General features: G+C 40.1%; 1 protein-coding gene across 4 annotated transcripts in view; it reads left to right on the plus strand.

The window, feature by feature from the left end:
• The window catches only part of trbl (tribbles), a 28,853-nt gene that overhangs the window by 1,447 nt on the left and 4,187 nt on the right, over positions 1-23,219 (plus strand). Inside the window, exons 1-3 of one of the 4 annotated variants that reach the window (XM_046612031.2) lie at positions 2,097-2,117; positions 5,221-6,356; positions 18,050-18,351. In XM_046612031.2, the coding sequence (XP_046467987.1) occupies positions 5,907-6,356; positions 18,050-18,351 (752 nt within the window). In that variant the 5' untranslated portion in view covers positions 2,097-2,117; positions 5,221-5,906. Of the gene's footprint in view, positions 1-2,096; positions 2,118-3,139; positions 3,628-5,220; positions 6,357-18,049; positions 18,352-23,219 lie in introns of those variants that run through there. The other 3 variants (XM_046612029.2, XM_069133618.1, XM_046612030.2) reach the window with 3 other exon arrangements.

Below are 23,219 nucleotides of genomic sequence, written 5' to 3' on the forward strand. Positions count from 1 at the left end.
ATGTTCCTACATGTGATCCACCTCCACCTAGTAACGTACCTCTATATCCGTCATGACGTCGTAAACTCTTCGCCCATCTGTTGTTTAATGTTCCAAGTTTTGTCTTTCGAATGTCACGCAGGCTGATAGTTCTTCGTTCTTTTTGTGCAATTATCGAATTATCTAAAAGACGGTCGTACTCTCAGTCTTCGTTTACGAAAAATTTCAGTTCAACCGTAACAGACGAAGATCCTCTAGCAATTGTCTGCGCGAATGATAGAAAGTTTTCTTTTTCATTTATTACTAACTAATTCTGGAGTTTTTTCAAGCTCGGCGTAATCCTTGGTGGTCAATGTCCCGCTGTAGATACTTACCAGAAATGAAAATTAGAAAAAACGAATACGTGAAAAGATTGTGTAGAGAAATGTTTAAAAAAAATTGCATAACGCTATTTGGGACGAGGTTTCGAAAAGGGCAATTAGTCACATCCGGTGGCGTAAAATCTTTGGCATCGGTTGGTTATGGTTGCTTTTTCGGTTATTCCGGAACCGAAATTGCCACTGCCTAGCCTGCGTACGCACACTCCGTATTCGCCCAACACATGCTCTAACCGAATGCGTACCTTAACTTCTCGGGTATCGCACTCATCGAGACGATTCTCGTCGACGCGGACTGTCGCAATTTTCTATTTCGGTCTACAGAGGCGCGTCAGCTACTTACGCGTCTTTTCACATTTATCAAGCCATAGGTGTCCACATATGTGTAATTAAGCATACCTACATTCGTACCCAAGTACTCGAAATTTTTTTCGCATTAACACGCAATACGATGTCTCGATGTATATCTCGAGTGTGCTGCTCGTTACGCTGTTATACCGATTCCTGTTACAATAGCTCAATCGCTGCTTCGGACTAATCGCTAAAGGGTAACAAACTTCCGGTTTCCGGTGCATCGAAAGCAAACTTTATCTCCTTGTATTAATCCCAACGTACGTACGTACCTACTGATAAAAACGCGCGTTGTGTATAAATGTGTGTGCGTATAAGCGTGGAGTTTACACGCGCAGTGTATACACCCGACGTGTTTTGGGGAACGGTAACAGCTTCTTTTTTTTTATCTTATCTTATTATTCGTAATCGAGAGATCCAGTTCTTTTACCTTTGCTCGAGTTTCCTGCAGGAAACTATTATACAGCATGTATAATATGTATTCATTATTTCCTCGTATAAGCCTCGTATTACGCCGGGATAGAGGAGGAAAAGTTTTCTTTGAGGATAAATTTCACGGGTTCGGAAATACATTTTTCATACACTGTATTGATGCGAGAATAGAACTTTGTTGTGAATATTTTTTGTCGTTCCCCTCGACTCCACAACAGTCTGATTTGAAGCTTGCAATTCCAAAAAGAATCTAACAATGCTTTATACGCTCACGATATGCGTAATAATACGACCTCGAATTGCGGCTCATGCTATACGTGTCCATTATAAAATATTAATACATGTAAGTACAAGTACGACACGGAGTGTGTCAACTACGAGTACAATATCAACGACAGTGTCCCTCTTTTACGGTTTTATGTTGCTCTGCACAGATAGGTGGCGTTACGCCGCTATGTGTACACATACATACACTCGTATACATGTAATACGACATAACTCTAGAGTTCTAACAGCGGCCTCATTTCCTTAAGATCAAGGTGCTAATTAGAATTGCAGGAGGATTGCACCATTCGCTAATTACTGCGTGCAAGCGAAGGTAAGATTATTAGTCAGCGCGTCGGAGCTCGTCGATGCTGCAAACTCGCTCTTAAAGGTATGCTGCATCATGTGTGTGCCTGGGGCTCCTCTACGCATCTCGACAGAGACACCTGTCATCGTTTATATAAATACAACTGTCTGTATTATCACGGGCAGGCAATGAAATCTATGCGCGAATGCCTTTTTCCTACCCGTAGGACGGGACAATGTTTCCAATTTAGTTTGCGATGAGTCATAGATTAGTACGAAATAAGGCGCAATGCATTGTCATACGATCTATTATATATTAGCGTCTTTGATGTTTTTGTCCCTCAATCGACTCTCTGCTGTCTCTGGAGAAGGACGAGGATAAGATTGATAAAAAGTACGTCAGTGCAGGTACGAAGTTTGTGAATCTAAAATCTAAATTAGATATTTTACGTTTTATACATACAATATACGTATGTACGCGATAAGCTCTTCGCGTCAATCACTCCGCTATTATTTTATATAACCTCACGGTCATCGATCTTCATAAAACTCAAGAACACGTCATTGTTGTCTCGGTTATTATTAAACCAAGCTGTTATGTTTCGGTGGTGTTTTTCTTTCCCTCCGTTTCCTGCGAATAAAAATTTGATTTCTAGTTCGAAATAAAACCACGAAACGGAAACGATGAAAACAAAAAAGAAAAAACATCTTTTCGCGTACAAATCAAGAATTATATACATTCGATGCGAAAACGTGCTCGATTATTTATAACCGCTCGTTCGTAACAGTGTCTACAAAGATTCGACAACCGTGCAGCACGAAACGGTGTACTTGAGTTTCATAAAAATCGACGTCCATGAAGTTAAAAAGTGGTTAAGGTCATAGTCCCGCATTATTATAAAACGAGCGTAGCGCGAAAAGTTGGAAGCGTAGGAATATAAACACACAAACGGCATTAGGTTAAAAAGTCGAGACAGAGAATCGAGCGTGAACGAAGGAATTCCTTGCTTGTTTTCATTCCTTTTATCTCGTCTCGCTCTTCTCGGCCACCGTGTAGGCAACAACACACATGCACGAAGATCGACGGCGGCGCTGGAACGGCGGTGGAGGGAACGGAGAATATTGCGAAGATCGTTGCAAAAATAGTGTCGGTTGGCCATGAACGGCAGGCTGCCGCAGGTAGGCGATGCCGGTGCGCTGCGCTGCGCGGCGTCGAAGCCTCGGTCGTATTTTAACTTCCCGCCTTGGTTAAAACGGGGCGACACGGCTGTTCCGGCACGTATAAAGCGTTTCGTCGTGGCGCGCAGGCGCGCTGAATCACCTGCGCGTAGGACCAGTGCGCAGCCCGTACATACTTCAGGGCGATGTTTGAGCGCGGCGGGGGGGCGGCGGAGCGGGGCGTCGAGTCCCTCGGGTTAATTCACCGACGTTTTCAGTCTACGCTTCGACGTCGTAGAGTTACAAGCACCAAAATGGCGTGCCTGAACAGAATTTCTTCAACCCATTGCTGCTGTGGTTTCTGAGCGGAGGCCGGTCCACAAGTTGGTCCGTCCATAATAACAGGCACGGGATTATAGTCATCGCATAACAACGACAGCTTGATTATTCCTTTTTTTCTAAATACGAAATAATCAGATTACCAAGGAAACGATCGATCGTGCGAGAGTATAAATAAGACAAATAAACACACAAACGACACGACGAGGAAATAAAGAAACTAAGGAAAATCAAGAATAAACATCCATCACCCGTGCGTCTTTGGTAACAAGTTCGACCGGTTTGTCCGGAGATTTGTTACTTACTGTTTAATTTATTGTTGTGTGACGGTGAAAAACATACCAATTTCGGACGTGGTACCCCCGTTCAGGAACTAACGGCGATTATTACGATATAACGGTTAAAGATAACAAATTACAAGGTACGAATCAAGGTGTGCGTCCTTCTATGCATACATTATACACAGTAATCATCTTACCACACAGCCAGCCTAATCGGCGCCTAGTAAAAAGGACTATAAAGCGAACACAGAGTAAGAATATTGATGAACTAACGAGACATGACAAAGGAACAAAGTGTTATCAGGAGACTTATTCGACGTGTATTATTGTTATCACGACGATATCATCGTCATCGTCACGTTCTTCTCCTTCTCGCTCCGGTTCAACTTCTTTCCTCGTCTTCTCTCTTACTCAAATTCTAACCGTCGTCATCCTGCTGATTACTCAAACTTAGATCGGCAATATTTCCGTTGGGCAAGAGGTAGTGAATTTAAATTGAATCGAATAATATCGTGGGTGGCCTCGGGTATTCGTAATTGCTATACCAGTCGCGGTTCGACCGTATTTGACACGTAAGCGCTACGAAGAGAGACTCGTGCATGTGTGTGTGTGCGCGTGTGTATGCGTGAGTGCGAGTGGTTGCGGATCGATAGAGGTTCCCATTCGGTTACCCGGTGCAGCAGCCGCCGGCCACCGCTAACCGAACAAAATGAAAAGTAACATTTTGGGGATTAGCTTTTTGTTTTTTTATTTTTTCATTTACTCTCCACAGCCGTGATTCGAATCTTTTTCGAGCCAGTAGTAACAATCGTTCGCAATTTTGATCCGCTATTGGCTTATCTCCGCCATTTTGACCTTATCGAAGGATATCTGGGTGTAGTTCCTCTCTCGTCAACCGATGCTCCGCGTTTCACGACCGTCCACCCACACGCGGCTCTTGCAATTTCGTCGCGTTCTTTCGTCAAGGTTTATTCTCTTTATCTTTTTTTATTCTTTTAAACCCCCCTCCCCCCAATCCTCCGTTCTCATACCGTCAGATCCACGTCGCCGTCTGTTGGACGATCGGAACAGCGCCAGAACACAAACTTGCGTCAGTCAATTTTCCGCGGCTCCTCCCACCTCCACCTATCCTCGTATAAGTTCATTCTTTAAATACGCGTGCTTGCGCGCGTGTGTCGCCTATGCTCAGATCACTCGCATGCCACCGGGCACCCGGACCTGTTACCACGCCCCTGGAGGCTAGACTGTGTCTGTGTGTGTGTGTGGATGCCCCCCTCCTTTGGCCACGCTACACGCGTGCATACCTAACTCCTCCGCAACTCTGCGAACCCGACCGAAGTTGCAATCCGATTTGCGCAAACGTATCGTATGTGTGAGTATGCGTGAACGTATGTATGAACGTATGTAGATATCGCAAATGTTGCGCGCGTATTAACGTATCATGTACACACAAAAAAATAAAAGCAGCGACAGATGCGAAATAAGTGTTGCCAAATTCAAAGATTTGCTTTGTAACTCGTCGGCTTTTATTTTCTTTTTTTTTTTTAATCATCGCCCCTCAAAATTTCTCTCAATCTAAAATCGGCTGGTATCGTACGACGAAAATTGAATTTTCACTTTTCATTCATTAACAGAAAGCACACTCGTCGAGTTTATAAAATACTTGAATATTACGATGCATGGATTTTTAATACGGTCGTTAATTTTTTTATTTTTCCCTTTTTTTGTTACAGTTGAGAATCGAAACCTGGAAGAGATCACGCGAAACGAGAGTATCTGCGATCACCGACTGTGTTAAGCGGACACTTGCAGCCGATCTCTCTCTGTGACCAAGGACTAATATGATGCAAATGTGATTAGGAAGAACAAGTGGATATAAAAGAATGATATAAACCTATTAGCAATTTGCGGATCAACTATGCAAATAGAATAAAACGTGATATTATTGTCGATACATACGTGTAGTTGTATATTAGTATTGTAATTTGAAAATAGTTAACAGGAAAGAAAACTAATCATACGCATTGGTGTATATATGCAGTTCGACGAAGATTAAACACGATTTTGAGTGGGGCAGAAAACGGAAGATAATATTAGTGAAACGAAAAGAAAAAACAACTTTTTCTTACTACGTAAAAAACGTTGATGAAGTGACCACATGAAGTTTTTTTTACAATATAAAATTGTGCCGGGTGAAGATAAAGCGTGACAACAATCAATCGGTATAAAACGAAAACTTTAATGGTAATAGTTTCGACAATATTTGATAAAAATAACTTGAAACGTGAAATATAATAGTCAGGTAGTGTTTTGTAATAACAATAAGTATAATAATAACAATCAGAATCATTGGAAAAACAATATAAATAGTCAAAGGATCGGTGGGGAATAGTGGTGCGTGCGGTATCGTAGTACGAATATGAGAGTTGCTAGGCAGCATCCGTTGCATTTACAAGTGACGCGAACGAATAATGGAAAATTTCTCGTCAATTCGAACGGTAGTCAACACGATGTTGGCGTTCAGCAGCAACGGCAACACCAGTATCTGCAGCAACAGCAACTGCTGCTACAGCAGCAGCAGCAGCAGCAGCAACGACAGCAACAACAACAGCAGCAGCAACAGCAGCAACAGCAGCAGCAGCAGCAACAGCAAGAGGAACAACAGCAACAGCAACAGCAAAAAACGACGAACGAAGAGACGACGAACAGTAATGTTTCGACGGCGATATTTCCGAGCTGCGAATCCGTCCCGACGCCAAATCATGGACCAACTCTGTTGGGGGAAAGGTTCTTGCTCGTCGGACCCGCCGAGGGCAGCGCGCTGTATCGATGCATCGACGTGAAAACTGGTCAGCAACTCGTTGCCAAGGTCAGTATGAGATCTCAACTAGCCAGATCCTTGTATCTTTGTACACCTAATATACCTATACCTATACACCTGTTATTAACAACCGGCGGCGTCTTTTGCTCCCGGGTTTTTCGTACAAGGTTCTTCATTCATTCAACATTTGCAATCGTTGTCGTCAAGGTATTTTTTTTTTTTTGCTTTTTTTGTTTTTTGCTTTTTTTCTTTGTTCTCCGTGTTTCATCGCTTCGGTAAAATCGAATCAAAGCAACGTGAATTGAATAGCATTCTTACGGATGAATATTACGATGTAAAAAATTTATAACGACTTACAAAATGGAAAGAAGGAGAGAAAAAAACAGATTGCAACGCGATGACAAGAGGATTTTATCGTAATCCTCCGTGTTGCTGTTTGCAGGACGTGCTTGTGTTTGCCGGTTGAATTTCGATTACTCATTATTGCGCGGCACCGTAAACCGAATGTGATGTGAAAAGGAAGTTGGACGAAATTTCACGAGAGTTTAACGCGCGTCGAGATGAGGTCGGTGCTCCAATCCTTTGAAATTGCACCTCCAGTAAGAAAGAAAGTGAAAAACATTGCTATCCAGCACGCGATTTATTCTCTGCGAATATACTCCGTCGTAATGCAAAAAACTCGAAACTGTTAAATATTGTTTCGCTGAAGTTGATGGTTGCTGTTGAATTAGAGTGAAGAAAAAACACGTCGGATTTTTTTTTTTTTTTTTTATCCATCTTGGAACGGAAGCGTTGTTGTAGTTATTTCAATGCGAAATTTGATGCATGAAAAATAAAATACCAGTTTTTGTTGCGTCGAAAATTAAAAAACAAGATACCTGATCAAAGCCAAGAACTGAGCCAAGAACCGAATATCATTCACGACGAATAACATATTATCTGTTTTTCAAGAAGCGCGTAACTTGTTTACATAGCTTATTATAATCGGGCGTCTAAATTCGACACATTCATAAATGACATGAGAAGTATGAGGCGTCTCTTGCTTTTATCACACGTTGACAAGAGTCTTTCTAATTGCACTGATACGTGTGAAAAGAATATTTTTAACAAGCGTACGAAAGATAATAATCATAGTTTAATACGCGTGTATGTGTGTTATTCGCAATAGTACTAAAATCTCTGTGTCAAGGTTCCATGAATAATATAACGTATTCTCACCACACTACATGACGTGTAATATCAACGTAGTTGTGTAATCAAATGACTAAATTTTCTTATCGTTTTTCTCGGCTAGTGTACTTGTGTGTACGCGTAGTGCGTATAGTACGCCGCTCGGTATGGAAAAACCGTTTTCCCTTCCTCTTAACGGGGTTGAACTTGACTCATTAATTACTTTGTCTGTACGTGTGTACATGTATGCGTAGCGTAAGAAGGTCTATTTCGCCGTATTCCGCAATAACTTGTAACGACTCATCTAGTACGATACCATTTTCCCGATCTAAGCGAGCGATAATCACTTCCGTCTTGAAATTTTCTTCGCTCACAATCAATCGAATCGAATCTTGCCAAATCATTATCGCTCGATAATTGCGCGACGCCTGACTAGCTTCTTCGAGATTACCATTATCATTGTTATTGTTATTACGGGTATGCAGATGCGTATGCAAAGATACGTAATGCGAAGTGTGCACACACTATATCGAGTATTGTTCTGCGAGAATTATTGTGCAGTAGGTATCGATGCAGCGCAGAGATCGGACGAATTGCAATATATTATACGTTATACGTCACATACGTATACCTATACGTTTGATCCCTATTTTTGGAATCCTTTGAGATTTGTTTATACAAGTCCACACTAGGTATGTAAAAATGAAATATTAGGGTAATAAGGTACAAAGAATAAAGAGGAAAAAAATCCAACTGTCAAAAATGCAAATAACGTATTGTGTACATATCCTACTCACATACGACAAGCGATTGCAACTTATCACCTCGTTGTTATGAAATTTTCAATTATAACGCGCGTGTGTCGCCAGCTCTTGTTTCTTCATCACCTCTGTTGGATGTGTATATTACACATGAGGACATGCATAGATATGTAGACATATATATATATATCGCAATTTGCACAACGTATTTATCGTCTGTACATAGGCACATATATAGCGTCATGTTACTAGGTGATCTAACAATTATTAAACTCCGCTGCTGAAACCAACAGGAGTGGCACATTCCGCGAATTAAATTCCTCTGTGTACACATATATATAATATGCATGTATAATATAATATCTCCTAGGCCGAATAGCCCGAATGTCTGTCTCTCTCTCCCACCCCTTCTTTGCGCCCTTAAGTGTCTCAGGGCTGTGCACAATGCGAGTTATATACTTCCTTTTAAACCCGATGGTGCCCGTTCATTGAAACACAACGCAATAATAATATGTTGGGAGAAAAAACATGAAACGTAAATCCTGTAGCTGTTAGATTCGTTTGCACGGTGCAAAAACTCAAGCGCGTAAATGAAGGGATGGAAACAAAAATTGGCAATAATTCGTTTCAATCTGTAGGCACGGTAGTCTTTTTGTAATATGGCTGTTAATGATATAATAGCTTGTGTAGAGTTTCATGTATTTTCATTGCATTGGTCTTTACACCGTCGAAACGTGTCAACTGAAACGATATTGAGAATTTTTATCGATTTGATAGCCTGCAATTCTTATCAAATATAACGATCAAACGACCGCAGTGATTAGAAATGATTTCAATGTCATTTTCGTACGTTCCTTTAGCGTGTACGGATGTTTGTACGCGCGCAGCTATCAGTCATGAAGAAAGACTTCTGATGCGCACATTGTGTAACACACACATAGTGTGGTACAATTGCCTCTATTATACACATTGATTCAGATGTGATATAAGAAAAATTTTGAAGGTGTAGCTTTTTTGTTTTTTCTTTTTATCATTCGAAATCAGCGAAACAATGCACGAAAGAGAAGATGAGGTCATCAATATGTATATATATATGTACCAGACATAGTTTATCTCAATGTAGGTACACACAGTTGTTTATTGAAATTTGATAGAAAACGTGGTACATAGAGTATGCACGTGTACGTACGCATACAGTCTTGCAGTTTTAGGTGCTTGTATGATTAAGGTTGCAGTAAACAAAGCGCCATCGCATTCTTACAACGTGCATGACGCGGTCGATGACGTGACCATTATTTTACCGACTGTCGTCATCTCCTTGATTGCGATCCCCGAATTCCCGTCAATCGTGTTTGACTCACATCGTACATAAGTGTCGTTACACGTTCATGCCGCGTGAATGTAGCTACAGTTTCATTGTTCGGATACGCTTATAAATTGAACTTCGAAGGCGAGTTCGTATTCTGATTTATTGTACGGTTGTAATATTTTTTTTCTTGTTCCAGTTCCTGTTCCTGTTTCTTCTTTTTTTTTTTTCTTTTTTCTTTTTTCTTTTATCGATATCTACCTTTTCTTTCATATGTAATTGGAAATAAGGAATTTTTTTCCCGTTTAAACCTTTCTTTTCATCACGTCCACAATTTCGTTTCTGCATACATTCCTGATGTATGTGCATATGTACACATGTGACGGACTATATACGAGGCACACGTTGCATCACGTTGGTACGGATTTATACCGCTGCGTATTTTACGTATGGTACAGCTCTCTGGGTACACAGCAGAGTTTGTGAGGCATAGGCTATTATCTTATAAAAGTCCTCTTTCTACATCGCCTTCGGGCAACGGTTGCTGCACGCTCGTTAACAATTGGGCAAGAATTGACCAAGCTGCAGCAAGATATGGTGTAGAGTCGCGCTTCGATTATATACATGTATGTTATACATCTATACTCACCTATCTACCCACCTCGTCTCGAACTCGGCCTAATAACAATATCACTCTCCCATTATAAGAATTGATTACGTAGAGGACAAAAATTAAAAAATAATTATGAAGATATTAAGGATATTAAAAATTCCGTTAGTCAATGGTATGGATGGAACGTTGGAGAAAAAATAAAAAACAAGAAAAAAAACTACACGCAATGCACAAGGCTGCACATGCACTTTTGATATACCTGCCAAAGAATACTCTAAGGATTTTAAAATCGCGTGACAAGGAAATGAGGAATCGTGTACGAATAACAAGTGTAGCGATGAGCATCAAAATATAACTATGCGTATATATTTTGATAAAAATATTTCAGTTCAATACAATCATTATCGTACATCATGAATTATTTTATAACTAGACGTTTTATATGGAGTCAAGTTTAAGGGCGTTGCCTATGCCTCGACGAGCGCGCGCGAACAGAGACTCACGATTTTCCTTCTCATTTCCTCATTTTTGAAGATAATTAGGTTCTTAGGGGGTCATTTTGAAGATAAAGAATAGATCTGTGTCGCCGTTTTTGCCGAATTTTCGATTTCGCTCTCAGATTTGCGAAAAACGTACTTGAAAGTACGTTATCTTTGAAGTGAGACACAGCGGACAGTGAATTTTTTTTCGAAATTCGGCGAAAACGGCGACACAGATCCATTCTTTATCTTCAAAATGACTCCCTAAGAACCTAATTATCTTCAAAAATGAAGAAATGAGAAGGAAAATCACGAAGCATAAAACAGCAAATTTTTCGCGCCAAAGGCGGGCGGCTGCTAGCGCCACGACCGCGTTGGCCGGCGACCATGCGAATTACAGGCGAAGAGAGTAGACTCAAACCCCCCCACTACAATTCCCCTCGTTCGAATCCTCCTCGTTCCTATCCTCGGCACGTGGATAGTGTTCCGCGCTTTTATTTTTGCTTGTGTTTTTCTACCGTGTTTTTTATTATTTCGAGTCAGTATTTATTCCCGCGATGGCTAAGAAGAGAAGGAATCTGTCTGTGAAGAAGAAGAAAGTACCCGGCATAAAGAGTTTGGCTAAATTTCGGGAAAAAATGAGGTAAATTGAATTATTTATATGATTGATGTCGCACCCTCTCTGACTTCGAGATTCAATCACATGAGTACGAACAATCGCAGGGCTTTGATCTAAGAAAGTACTTTCAAGAGCCGATATTGCTGTTCATAATAGCAGTACAAATTCATTCTCAAGTTTTTTTATACGTATGAAAACATAAACTAGAATGCGTTGTGACGTGTGGTACTAGCCCGGTTTGCATTAGTCGCTAAAATGTGTCATCAATTTGTTACGTGTTCAGGTTAAATGATCGAAATCACTATTCGGCTATTTGCATTAGTGTTTACACTTTGTCGATCATAAGGAATATTCTGATCACTTATTGTGACTACCCAAGTATCCAAGGTAAAATTACAATAAATAGAAAGTTTTCGTTTCTTGAGCACCCGATCTAAGAATGTATGAAGATGAATGTTTACTAGACTGGGCCAAAAAAATTAACTATTTTTTTTTTTTTGAAAAATATATTGAGAATATCATTCAGTATGGCAAAAAAAAAATTTCATGAAATTTTAAGCCCTTAATATTAACTTTAATTGAGAATAACTTTTGAAAAATTAAATTGAGGCAAAAATATTAAGAGATCTTTTTTGTAGAACAATCAATTTCCTTTAAGAATCTGTCATGATCTTTTTTATACATTCATTGATTCGTTAGTCACGAAATTCCAAATTAAAAAAGTCAAATCGAGAAATTATATCAATTTATTAAGCTTAATTACTCGGAAACGGCTTGTCTGACAAAAATCTATAATCAGACCTTTTTTGTAGGGAATTTAATTTTATAAAGGGATAAGTGAACATAAATTTTTTCACTTCAATATTTCGACAGTTCTGACGTAAAACATCAAATTATTACTAAAAATCAAAAATAGCGATGATAGACCTCTTAAAGTTAATATTAAGGGCTTAAAATTTCATGAAATTTTTTTTTTGCCATACTGAATGATATTCTCAATATATTTTTCAAAAAAAAAAATAGTTAATTTTTTTGGCCCCGTCTAATGTTTACATGTTGGAATCTTACGCTTCCGATGGGAAGCACACGCAAGACGGTCAAAGCGGTTAAATAAATGATATGCGGATGTGCAGTATCATTAGTTACGAGAAAATTCATTGTTGGGAGATATGAATTTGAAAAACTGGTGATTTCGAAAAATTAACGACAGAGCCAGGAATCGAACCTGGTATCTAGAGATGTAAAATTACAATGTATCTGGCAGAATTTTCCATACAAAGTAAATACGGCGCGTACGTATTAGGCCACTAAAATACGCGCGTTTTGTTTTTAGAAATAAACTTGACGTACTTCTGGGGTAATTATACATGCATACATTACCTACAAAACAGCCACCCCACAAAACTGTTATCAAATCAGATACTACTGCCAAGTATAATTTATTTAGACACCAATGATGATTTTGATATACTATAACTGATGATGACAAAAAAAAAAATTGAAACCAAAATTGAAATTGAGAAGAAAAAAAAAATTGCAGTGCGTGATACTTGGCGGGCCCATTTCGATATTGCCATTACAACATTGATATGGCTCGACTTGTATTTTCTTGTGCTTGTTTTAAAAAGACCCGACAAGTGCCACTAAATGAAAAAAAAAAAAAAAATGACAAGACGATAAGATTTACTATATATATATTATATAACAGTGATACTGTGAAAGTATTCCTGATCTGCTATTCCCTAATTATCGTTGCGCGGCAAATTTGGGCATTCTTCGATCCACCGTCTCCTGGGACCTGGTCATTTTGGTTACTGATTATATTTGTGGTCATTATAATTTATTGCTAAAATTTTTTTCTCGCGTCCATGCATTGCCAAATTTTTTTACGTGTAGAATTGCTGCGAGCCAACAAAACGACGGAGAAATGGTTCGCGAAGTAATGACTTCAGCGGAAGAGGTAACAGAAGATGTTGCTCCGTTTAATGAGGTCGTACTTGCCGACGAATTTCAGGATACCGATTTGTTTTGCTCGGAGACAATGCCTGAATCTCCGATACAGTACGCGAGAAACGACGACGAGACGACTGAGTACAACACCGCGGAGGATTTCGTGAGTATCCAGCCTGCGACCGAAAGTAATGTTGTCGAAGACATGAATTCAAATTTGCTTGTAGTCGGTAATGCCAAGGCCGAACCAAGTCCCCCATTGGAGTTGACTGGGAGAAGAATAGTAGACATTAGGCATTTTTTAGATAGCATTACAAAAATTGGTCGTCACTCCCCTTTTGATTGTACTTTTGCAGACATGTGTCCAATATCCGAAAGCCGGACAGGATTCATTACCACCATCACCTTCAAATGTAGTATGTGTAATTTAGTCAAATCAATAACGTCAGAGAATTCTAGTTCAGGTTCCTCAAGCGTCAATGCAGCTATAGTATCCGGTGTAGTGTCCACAGGTGGTGGTTTTTCTCAACTCGCAGAGATTAGTGCATCGGTAGATATGCCATGTATGGCTAAAGAGACTTGGAAAAAATTTCATAGGATAGTTAGCGATACGTATCACGACATTTCACGGGAGCAAATGCTAGAGGCAGGTAGGGAAGAAGCTAGGTTGGCCCGTGAGGCGGGTGACGTTGACGAGGACGGGTACCCTTGCATAGCGGTTGTCGCCGATGGGTCTTGGGCAAAAAGATCGTATAGGACAAAATATGACTCTCTATCAGGTGTAGCAGTAATAGTGGGATTCAAAACCAGAAAAGTTTTATTCATTGGGGTAAGAAATAAATATTGTTCAACGTGTGATAGGAAGCGGGGTGATACCGAGGCATCTGTAGGCGAACATAAATGTGTGAAAAATTGGACGGGTTCTAGTACCGCGATGGAGTCAGACATTATCGTCGAGGGTTTTAAGTGTAGCGTAGAAATGCACGGTATTAAATACGATAAATTAATTGGGGATGGGGATAGTAGTGTTCACCGAAAACTTATCGATGCGCTTCCGTATGGACCGGAAGCACTTGTCAAAAAATTTGAATGCCGCAACCATGTTCTCCGCGTCTATGGAACTCGACTTCGGGATCTCTGTACCAACCGTAAGGTTGGTACTGTGATCCTACGTAATAATTTGCGCAAAAACTTGAGGCGACTACGATATGCCGTAACTTCCGCAATTCGCTACAGGAAAGGGCAAGTTGATCAGCCACTTTACGTTCGAGTCGAGGATTTGCGCAAAGATATTAAAAACAGTCCGAACCATGTTTTCGGGGAACATGGATCATGTGCGGAGAGAGGTTACTTCTGTGACGGTAACCCCAAACCAGGGGAAGTTAACCTGGTCGAGGATATGAAATTGACTGGTGTCTTCCAAGAGATTCAATCGGCAATGTATCGACTCATTGAGCATGCATCGAGCCTCATATGGGACGTGGATAACAACGTAGCTGAGTTATACAACTCACACGTTGCCAAGGCTATAGGTGGCAAAAGAGTCAACTTTGCCCTGCGCGATTCATATGGAGCTCGGTGCGATTCTGCCGTAATGAGAATGAATGCCGGTGGACAATTTCATGTATTAGTGCAGGAAAAATTGACAGGAAGGGTGGGTAAATTCACGAAAAAATATTGCGAAAATAAGACGGGGTCAATAAAAATTAGAAAAAAGGGTTTTAAGGGTAGCAAAAAAACTTTCGTGACCCAGATCGCTGACGCCGACTATGGCCCAGATGCTGCTTGTCCACGGCAATCAGACATGTCGGTGGATGAATTGGCGTCTGCTCAAAGGACATTCGTGCAGAGCTTGTATTCGGAGGACCTATTGGAAATCGAGCGACAAACAATGGGGCAGAGTTCGTCAATCGCATGGTACGAACAGAGAAGAAAGCGTTTGACTGCCTCAATTTTCGGTGAAATTTGTAAGCGAAGGCCACGAACATCTTGTGCTAAATTAGTAGAACGCATCCGCTACGGCGATTTCCATGGAAATTCAAATACAAGGTGGGGCACAGAAAAAGAGCCCATAGCAATAGGTCAGTTCGCTGCCGAACATTCTGTTACTGTTGATAGCAGTGGTCTAGTGGTGGACAAGGCGTTACCCTTCCTTGCGGCATCGCCGGATGGGCTTATAGGTAAAGACGCGGTCGTAGAAGTCAAGTGTCCAGCATCGGCAAAAGAGTTGACTCCAATGGAGGGCATAGAGTCAAAGAAAATTAAATTCGTGAAAATAATCGATGGAAAACCAAAGTTAGATCTTTCTCATAATTACATGTATCAGGTCCAAGGTCTTCTACACATTACAAATAGGAAGTGGTGCTATTTTATAGTTTGGACGCCAAAGGGATTGATTTTTGATAAAATAAAACGTGACGATAAATTCTGGACCGAAAAAATGGAGAATAAATTAGCAGATTTCTTTCACTTTTGTTTATTACCCGAGATCGTAGATTCTAGACGCGCCCGACAACTCTCAATCCGCGAACCCCCTCAAATCATCGAAGCCCAGAAGGCCGCGCGTAAGAAAAAGTAAATTCCCGACCGACAGACGATAAAAAACTGTGATATAAATATATGTACATATGTTCATAAATATAATAGCTTTGTATATACCTTACGTGCAATATTTCTGTGATTTATGTTTAGTTAGTTATGTGTATTACTGTGCCAAAAATTTGCTAGTCATATCGTTATAATTATATATCTGATTATTCATTCTAGGAATACTTTTTGCAGTCTGACCAAACTGCGTATATACCTATATATTATGTAAATATTCTGTAGCTTATTTTTTCATTACTATCTGTGACCTGCACTCGTGACGTACTACTTTCCATAGGTTGCGCTTTCTATAGAATTTATTTAGCCATATAATGTATACAATGCTCGATGCCTTGTTATGATATCAATTTTCTCGATCGAGATTACTGTCATGTTTCACTTATACTGTTTCAATTTAATTTCTATCAGATACTTTTCATAAAGATTTCGTGATTATGTTCATTAAGTTTAAACGAGTTTAATTTCACTTTCATCATTTTATATTATTTTTTATCATTTTTTATTTGTTTGGTGCAAACCCGATCATGGTTGGGAGGTAGGGACGGGTTAGGTGGGTCTCTGTTTGATAGCGACCTCCACGTGGTGAGACCTGGGAGATTGATGATATATTCGTTGTTATATCATGAATTTGCTAACAGCTATTCGTTGCAATTTTCAATTTAAAATTACCTGTGACGACGTCTGGTCGGTATTCATAAATAGTTCCGTATTATTTTCGAAACTGTATTAGGAACAGCTCTCAGCCGATCAAGCTTATGCTTTGAGCTGACTCAAGACAGTCCGACAAATCGAACCTGACTATGAATACCGGCTATTAGATTATTACCAGTCCCGTGATCGCATTGCGTAGAAATACGGATGCCGGTGAATATAATTTTTGTTGAAATATTAAGAATGTATATCTATATCATCATACGTACGGGGAATTCTACGTCACGTCAATCAAAAAATGACCTCGTATTTTTTCAATCTATTCATACTTCTTTTCACATGAAATAAAGATAAAAAGAATCGATACGCATTTTGGTGTTCGTCCGAATTATGTTTGTTTTCGAAAGTTACCAGACAATCATTCAATTTTGATGCAAAAGGAGCGCGCATATATCCGGTTCTATTCGACGTAAAGACATCATTTACAGTGCATTCGGAAGGTGAACGAATAAGCTTTCATAAAAAAAATGTTATGTTGAACATTATTGCAAATCCCAATTTTTATAAACAATTCAAATGTTCGACGATTTTTACCTCATTAATGATAAGTTTTTGAATTATAAAAAAAATGGTTTTGGGTTCCTTATTAAATTCTGTATTACTAGTAAATTTTTCAAGTGTAATCTGAAAGGAGTCTCTTTTTTTTCTATTATTCATCAGGTACTGCGTCGTGCCGAGCGCGGCACACTGGGCTGTTTAAAAGTATTTGAATCCGAATGCCCGTGAGGGGTGGAAGAGGCTAGCCGCGTCACCCGCCCCACTCCGGCGACAGCTCGGTTGCTCCGTCTCACTTGTTTCTTACTCTCTCTCTCGCCACGGTTAACGCGGGAAGCGGAGTAGCCCGCGCTTTCTAGCTAGGCAACGCCCTTAACAGCACAGTAATTCAAGTTACCAGTTCTATTCGTTTATTTATGTATGTATAAATGAACCCAAGCTCTGTACAATATATAGTCAAAACAAAAGGGTCACAATTGACCAAAATTTAACCGAACAAGTTTAGAAATATGGTCTATAGAAATGGTCTTATTTTTTTCCTCAATATGGTTAATATACGATCGCTTACGTAAGATGAATGAGAAAATTTCCCACCGCACAGATAAGAGTGCGTAAAGCGTAAAAAGATAGATATATGTATTGTTAAGTAAAGATGAAAGGATGTAGCCAAGTTTGTAACCCGTAAAATGCTGACGGGGCTGATTCGCACGTTGTCGCAATATTGAAAATAAAAAGTTTTTCGTACAATATACAATCGATTAACGACCACTACTGTTATACACCGTGTTAGGTAATACGTACGAACTTAACGATGACATCGTTATAACACATCGTACGATCGTGAAATTTTGAAAAAAAAAACAACAAAAAAAATGAATTTATATATATATATGTATATGTATATGTATATCAGTATAACGCAATGGCACGCGTCATCTCTGTACAGAGTTAAAATTGGATTTCCTCATCATCATCATCATCATCACCATTCCAAAGCGTCGTCACCAATCGGTTTCTTATCTTATTACAGGCATTGACTGTCGGCGACAAGGGAGGTCAGGCCCTTCTCGAGGCGCATCTTCGTCTCGACGGAACCGGGGCGGCGAGTGGAATTGCTGGAGTCGTCGACGCGCCTGGTGGACGACGGTACCTTCTCCTCGAGGGACACCACGGCGATCTTCACGCCTACGTAAGAGCCCGTAGACGACTGCGGGAGCCCGAGGCTCGTCGTCTCTTCAGACAGGCTGCCAAGGCCGTTTCAACCTGTCACGAGAACGGCGTCGTTTTACGGGACCTGAAATTACGGAAATTCGTATTCGCCGACGAAGCAAGGTACGAACGCGTTCACGTGAAACGTGATCATCACCGATATTATTACCCGTATGTATGGATAGGCAGGTCACTCTGCGGCGTCTAATTTGGTAGATCGACTGTTAGGAATCCGGCAGGAAAATGCAGCTCGTCGATTTTGTCAATTCGTACGTCTTTCGATGGAATCGTAATGTCATTGTGCTCTACTGCAACCATTCGCGGTAACGTTCGGACCCTGATATATCCACGTCTGCACTGCTGCAGTGTGCATTTCGTCGCTTTGCGCCAGAGGCGTTTCAAGTCTGTACCTACCTACCTACCTACCTACCTTCTACCTACTATATCTGTAGCTCTTGCTGCTGCTGCTGCTGCTGCCGTCGTTGCCGGTGTTGGCAAATCAGCATCCACTGCACCAGAGACTCGCTCGCATTCCGTTCTCACACTGTAAAACGACGACGAACTTGTGTGCATGCGTGTTTAATGGATGAATTATAATATATATATATAGATATTGGTTCTACCGCAAGGGAACGCCAACGAAAGAAGCGAATATACTTTACCCCCCTTTTACATTTATGTAATAATGTGGACAGATTTTGCAACCATTGCACCGTTCGATCTGCGCGTACCTCTTAATTTGCGAATTTTCAAACAATTGATTCCTTTTTATTTTTGTAATAGGTTCTTCTTCTTTTTTTTTTTTTTTTGTATTCCTATTCAAGTCATCTCCTCATTGTGTCGATTCGCATCTCGCGCAGTCGTTCCGGTTCTCTCGCATGCCGCCGGTTTTGGCAACCAATGACTTCATGACTTGGAACGATTTCAATCGATTTCTGGTGTTCAGTTTATATTGGACTTGTTGATTTCACGTGATTACATATTGTGCGGATTGCAAAATTACCTGTCACCGCTTCGCGATAAAATTTCATTGCATTCTTCATCCCGATTTCAAAGAAATTTCTACAAATACCGTGTTTTTTCTCCTCATATTTCCGTTTATTCCAATATCCACCCATGTATGTATATTCTCAATATTACTTACACACAACCAACCTTCGTCTTGATCTATTTGTTATTTCTTTTGTTTTATTTGCATCGATCTCGAAATGCTTGTTTTGTATTTTATAAACAAATATGTAACTGTACGTTATTATTTACAGGTGATTGACCGTGAGACGCGAATCTCATGTTCGTCACGTTCTTTGTCCGGGTTCGAATCAGAATTGAAACTCTCCGCTATACACGGATTCAAAGTGACTATAATCCTTCCCGAATGCTCGCTCTAGTTAATTGTAATAGCCTTATAACGATATTCTTTTTATAGGTAATCCGAATTCAATTTTCTTAAAAGACATCTTGCGGCTTGAATTTCAAAAATTCCGTAACGCGATGCCGTACATTTTTCCGTTGCGATAGGCTTATCAATATACGCGCTAACGCTCTCTGATATTATATACGTTGCACGCTTTTCTCGCTAGGCAGCGGCGACGTTCTTTTCGTTTGTTCTCTCGTTCGCTCGCCCGACGTGATCTCTCGTCGCGCGAGATGTCGCAAGTTATATGTATTGAAAAGCACACGCGTGTCACATGTGGTTTATACACATATACACACTGTGCATTCATCCCATACACCGTGTACGCATATGCAGGCGTATTCGTATATTGGTTCGTCGACTATGTATCATACTGACGTAAGTCGGCGAGTTTTGAAACTCTCGCATAATTAGGAAACTCTTGAAGCGCCGGACGCGCGTTTAATCCTCGCGTGCAGTGCAACGCGTTTTAACAACGGTGTTTGTCGCTTCTTGCTCGTTGCTGCGGTTGCTTTTTATTCGAAATCACGCATTCGCCCGCGTACACGTAATTGAATATCGGTCAAAGTTCCTCCCTCGCGAGGTATTGGTCATTGGGGAAATATTCTATCACGCACGCTGCGATAGCCACATCTCTCCAATTATTCTGTCTCTTCTCGTGTATAACATGCGCAACGCGGTTGCAGGAAATTCATGTTTTCCGCCTGCAGGTAACGATGAATTGGATGATTAAAAGATTGTCACTGAGGAAAACGGTATAAGCTTGATACACACCTAAATCTAATCATGCAGTTCCTGTTGTACGTATGCGTATGTAAATTTGATGATCTACCGAACGAAGTACGTATCACCGAATCCTCTCCCACATAATTTTTTATCTCTACCCAAGTTGAATGGGTAAATAGGACACGGTATAGCAATTTGGTCACTATAATACCCGCGGGGCGGTGAATCGGGGGCATGATTTATTTGACCCCGATTATACGACGAGGTATAATGATTTCTACGTTTTACTTGCACACCTATGCCTACCTGATATACGCGATACACGCAAGTTACATTTACAACTTTGACTACTTATCGCTCACGCATCTTCGGCGTGACAAATTAAGTATTTACCCTAATGATTTTTCGTTTCTATACTGGTATAGTACCGTATATGTATATCTATTTAGACTGGAAGCTGTAGTCGCGGAAAATAAAATATACCTACCTAGTTGAAACGTCAAAGGAGCAATTCGGCTTGAATTTGACTGAAAAATTTGAGTGGACGTGGATTATGGCGATTTTGTTATCGCCCTTCGGAGCGTGTGTATAACATGAAAAGATCCCAGATTGTTTCTAATCCGTCGCTTTAATCATGCTCGAAAGTTTGTTACAAGGATAGCCGTGTGTGTGAGTAACCAGATGAACAGTAATGAAAACATTTGTAACTACGGTTTAAAGATATGAAATCGTTCGTTCCCGATCTTGATATCACATCGCCCTGTAATAAGGTGTAATATGTATACAATATACTGCAAGATGAAAGCAAGAAATACCTCGTCGGGAGTCCGATCGTCTTATCTTGGGTATATATATATATATATAGCAATAGTTATACGGTGATAAATGCCAACGTACAACGCGCAGCCGTGTATACGTGTACAAGTTGTAGGATGATTGTACTATAGTGTTGCTGGCATAGAACTGTAACGTTGAACGAATTTCAACTATTTCGCAATCCCGGTCAGTCGACGGACGTTAATGTTACACTTTGTACTACTACAAGTAGGTGTGACCGGTTACGGGTAGTCCGAAATTCGCTACGTTCTACCGGTACCTTATCTCTATTATAAACATGTAGGTTCAAAACGCGCGGCCGAGTTTTGCGGCAATTCCGCGTATTACACATTACAAATACACTCACGAGAACCGAGTCCCATGCACGTTGCAAACCAGCTTATCGTTATATTACGTAGGTATAATGTGTAATATAATTAATGTGTATACGCAGGTATTTTGTATGCGTGTATAGGTATAGGATGCACGGAATTAAAAGGAACGCAATGTGTATCTTAAGGTTCTTGAACTCTCTCTCCCAAGTCACGACGACGACGACGTGATGACGATAAGTATACGCGGGGCATCGGTATATACCGCGCGCCGGTGAAAGTTTGCGAAGAAAGCAGCTTTTATAATGGTATTCGCAAGGATATTATATCTACAGCGTGATTCATTTTTCACCGTTTCAATTACTTGTCCGCATATTTCGACACACGTGTAACGTATTTATACAATGTAAGTAACTTGAAATAACGATTCGTCATGGGAATATTGATAATTTCACAATTACCGCATCTCACGCGAATCAGTCTGTAATTGGATCATTTTGTGTTCTTTATAATAATCCTAATCTTTTGCCGAAATCAATACGCGATACTCTTGACACTTTTTTAAATCATTTTTTCCAAATTTCCTTATTGAGCAAGTCCCAGGTGTGCATATAAAATTCGAATTGATTCATTATCGAAAAAATATGAAACCACATTGTGTCGATAGTTTAATAATTTCCACAGTATAACGGTGTTATATTCTCTTTATTCGTTATTTCGAAATTTACGACTATTATTGGATCGGATCGACGAACATTTTTCGTCCGTCTTACAATAATGTAAGTCATGACAAGTGTGCTATAATCGATTTTCATAAATCATCCTGGATGGTTAAACCAAAGTCACCGTGCTATTAAGCTTCCTATCGATTCTTTAATTTCTTTTTACCTTTCTCCGAACATTATCGCGCGGTTGCTATGCCAATGCAATAATTGTTTGACGTGAGAAAATTTCTGGAAGAATAGGAATTCGAATTTATAAATATCTAGATTTCTCTCGAATCGTTGTCCCGTCTTGTAGGCATATTTACAATCCGAGAACTCCCGCTTACCCGACGGGATGAATACCGAATATGAATATCGTTAACGATACAAGCCTGCGTTATACCTGCCTGTGTGTAGGTACTTTATAAACCGGGTGATGAAACATTGACGATCTTACTGCAGAGGGCATTGACTGACTGACTGACTGACTAACTAACTAAATAACTAACTAACTAACTGACTGGTTCGACTGATGAACCGACGACCCTGTCGTACTTTCTATAGCTTTCTCGGAATTTTTTCGATTTTTTTCTCAAGTCCTTTATTAGTATACGTATACGTATATCTATGTATTACTTGGGCACACTTCCATATGCGGAAATGACTAAAAAGTCGAGATTATGCGTCGACTTACGCGCGGTGAAAGATACCACCAACCATGTGAAACGAAAAAGTATCGCAACGGAAAACATTTCGATGCATGTACCTATATGTAAATATGTAAAGCCGGCTATAGCGATATTCTTACGACAACAAAATACGTAACCTACATATGTGTTATATATACATTCTCTATGAAATCCTCTGTTAACAAGTCTAGTTTTAGATACGTATACGCTACTGTTGGTCAATAAGTCACGGGTAGAATCAATCAAACAGTTTTTAAGAACGTTGAATAATTAATATATAAACTCGAGTGTAAATTACGGCTGAATTAAA

The sequence above is a fragment of the Neodiprion pinetum genome, chromosome 2 (assembly GCF_021155775.2).
Source record: "Neodiprion pinetum isolate iyNeoPine1 chromosome 2, iyNeoPine1.2, whole genome shotgun sequence".
Taxonomy (NCBI): Eukaryota; Metazoa; Arthropoda; class Insecta; order Hymenoptera; family Diprionidae; genus Neodiprion; species Neodiprion pinetum.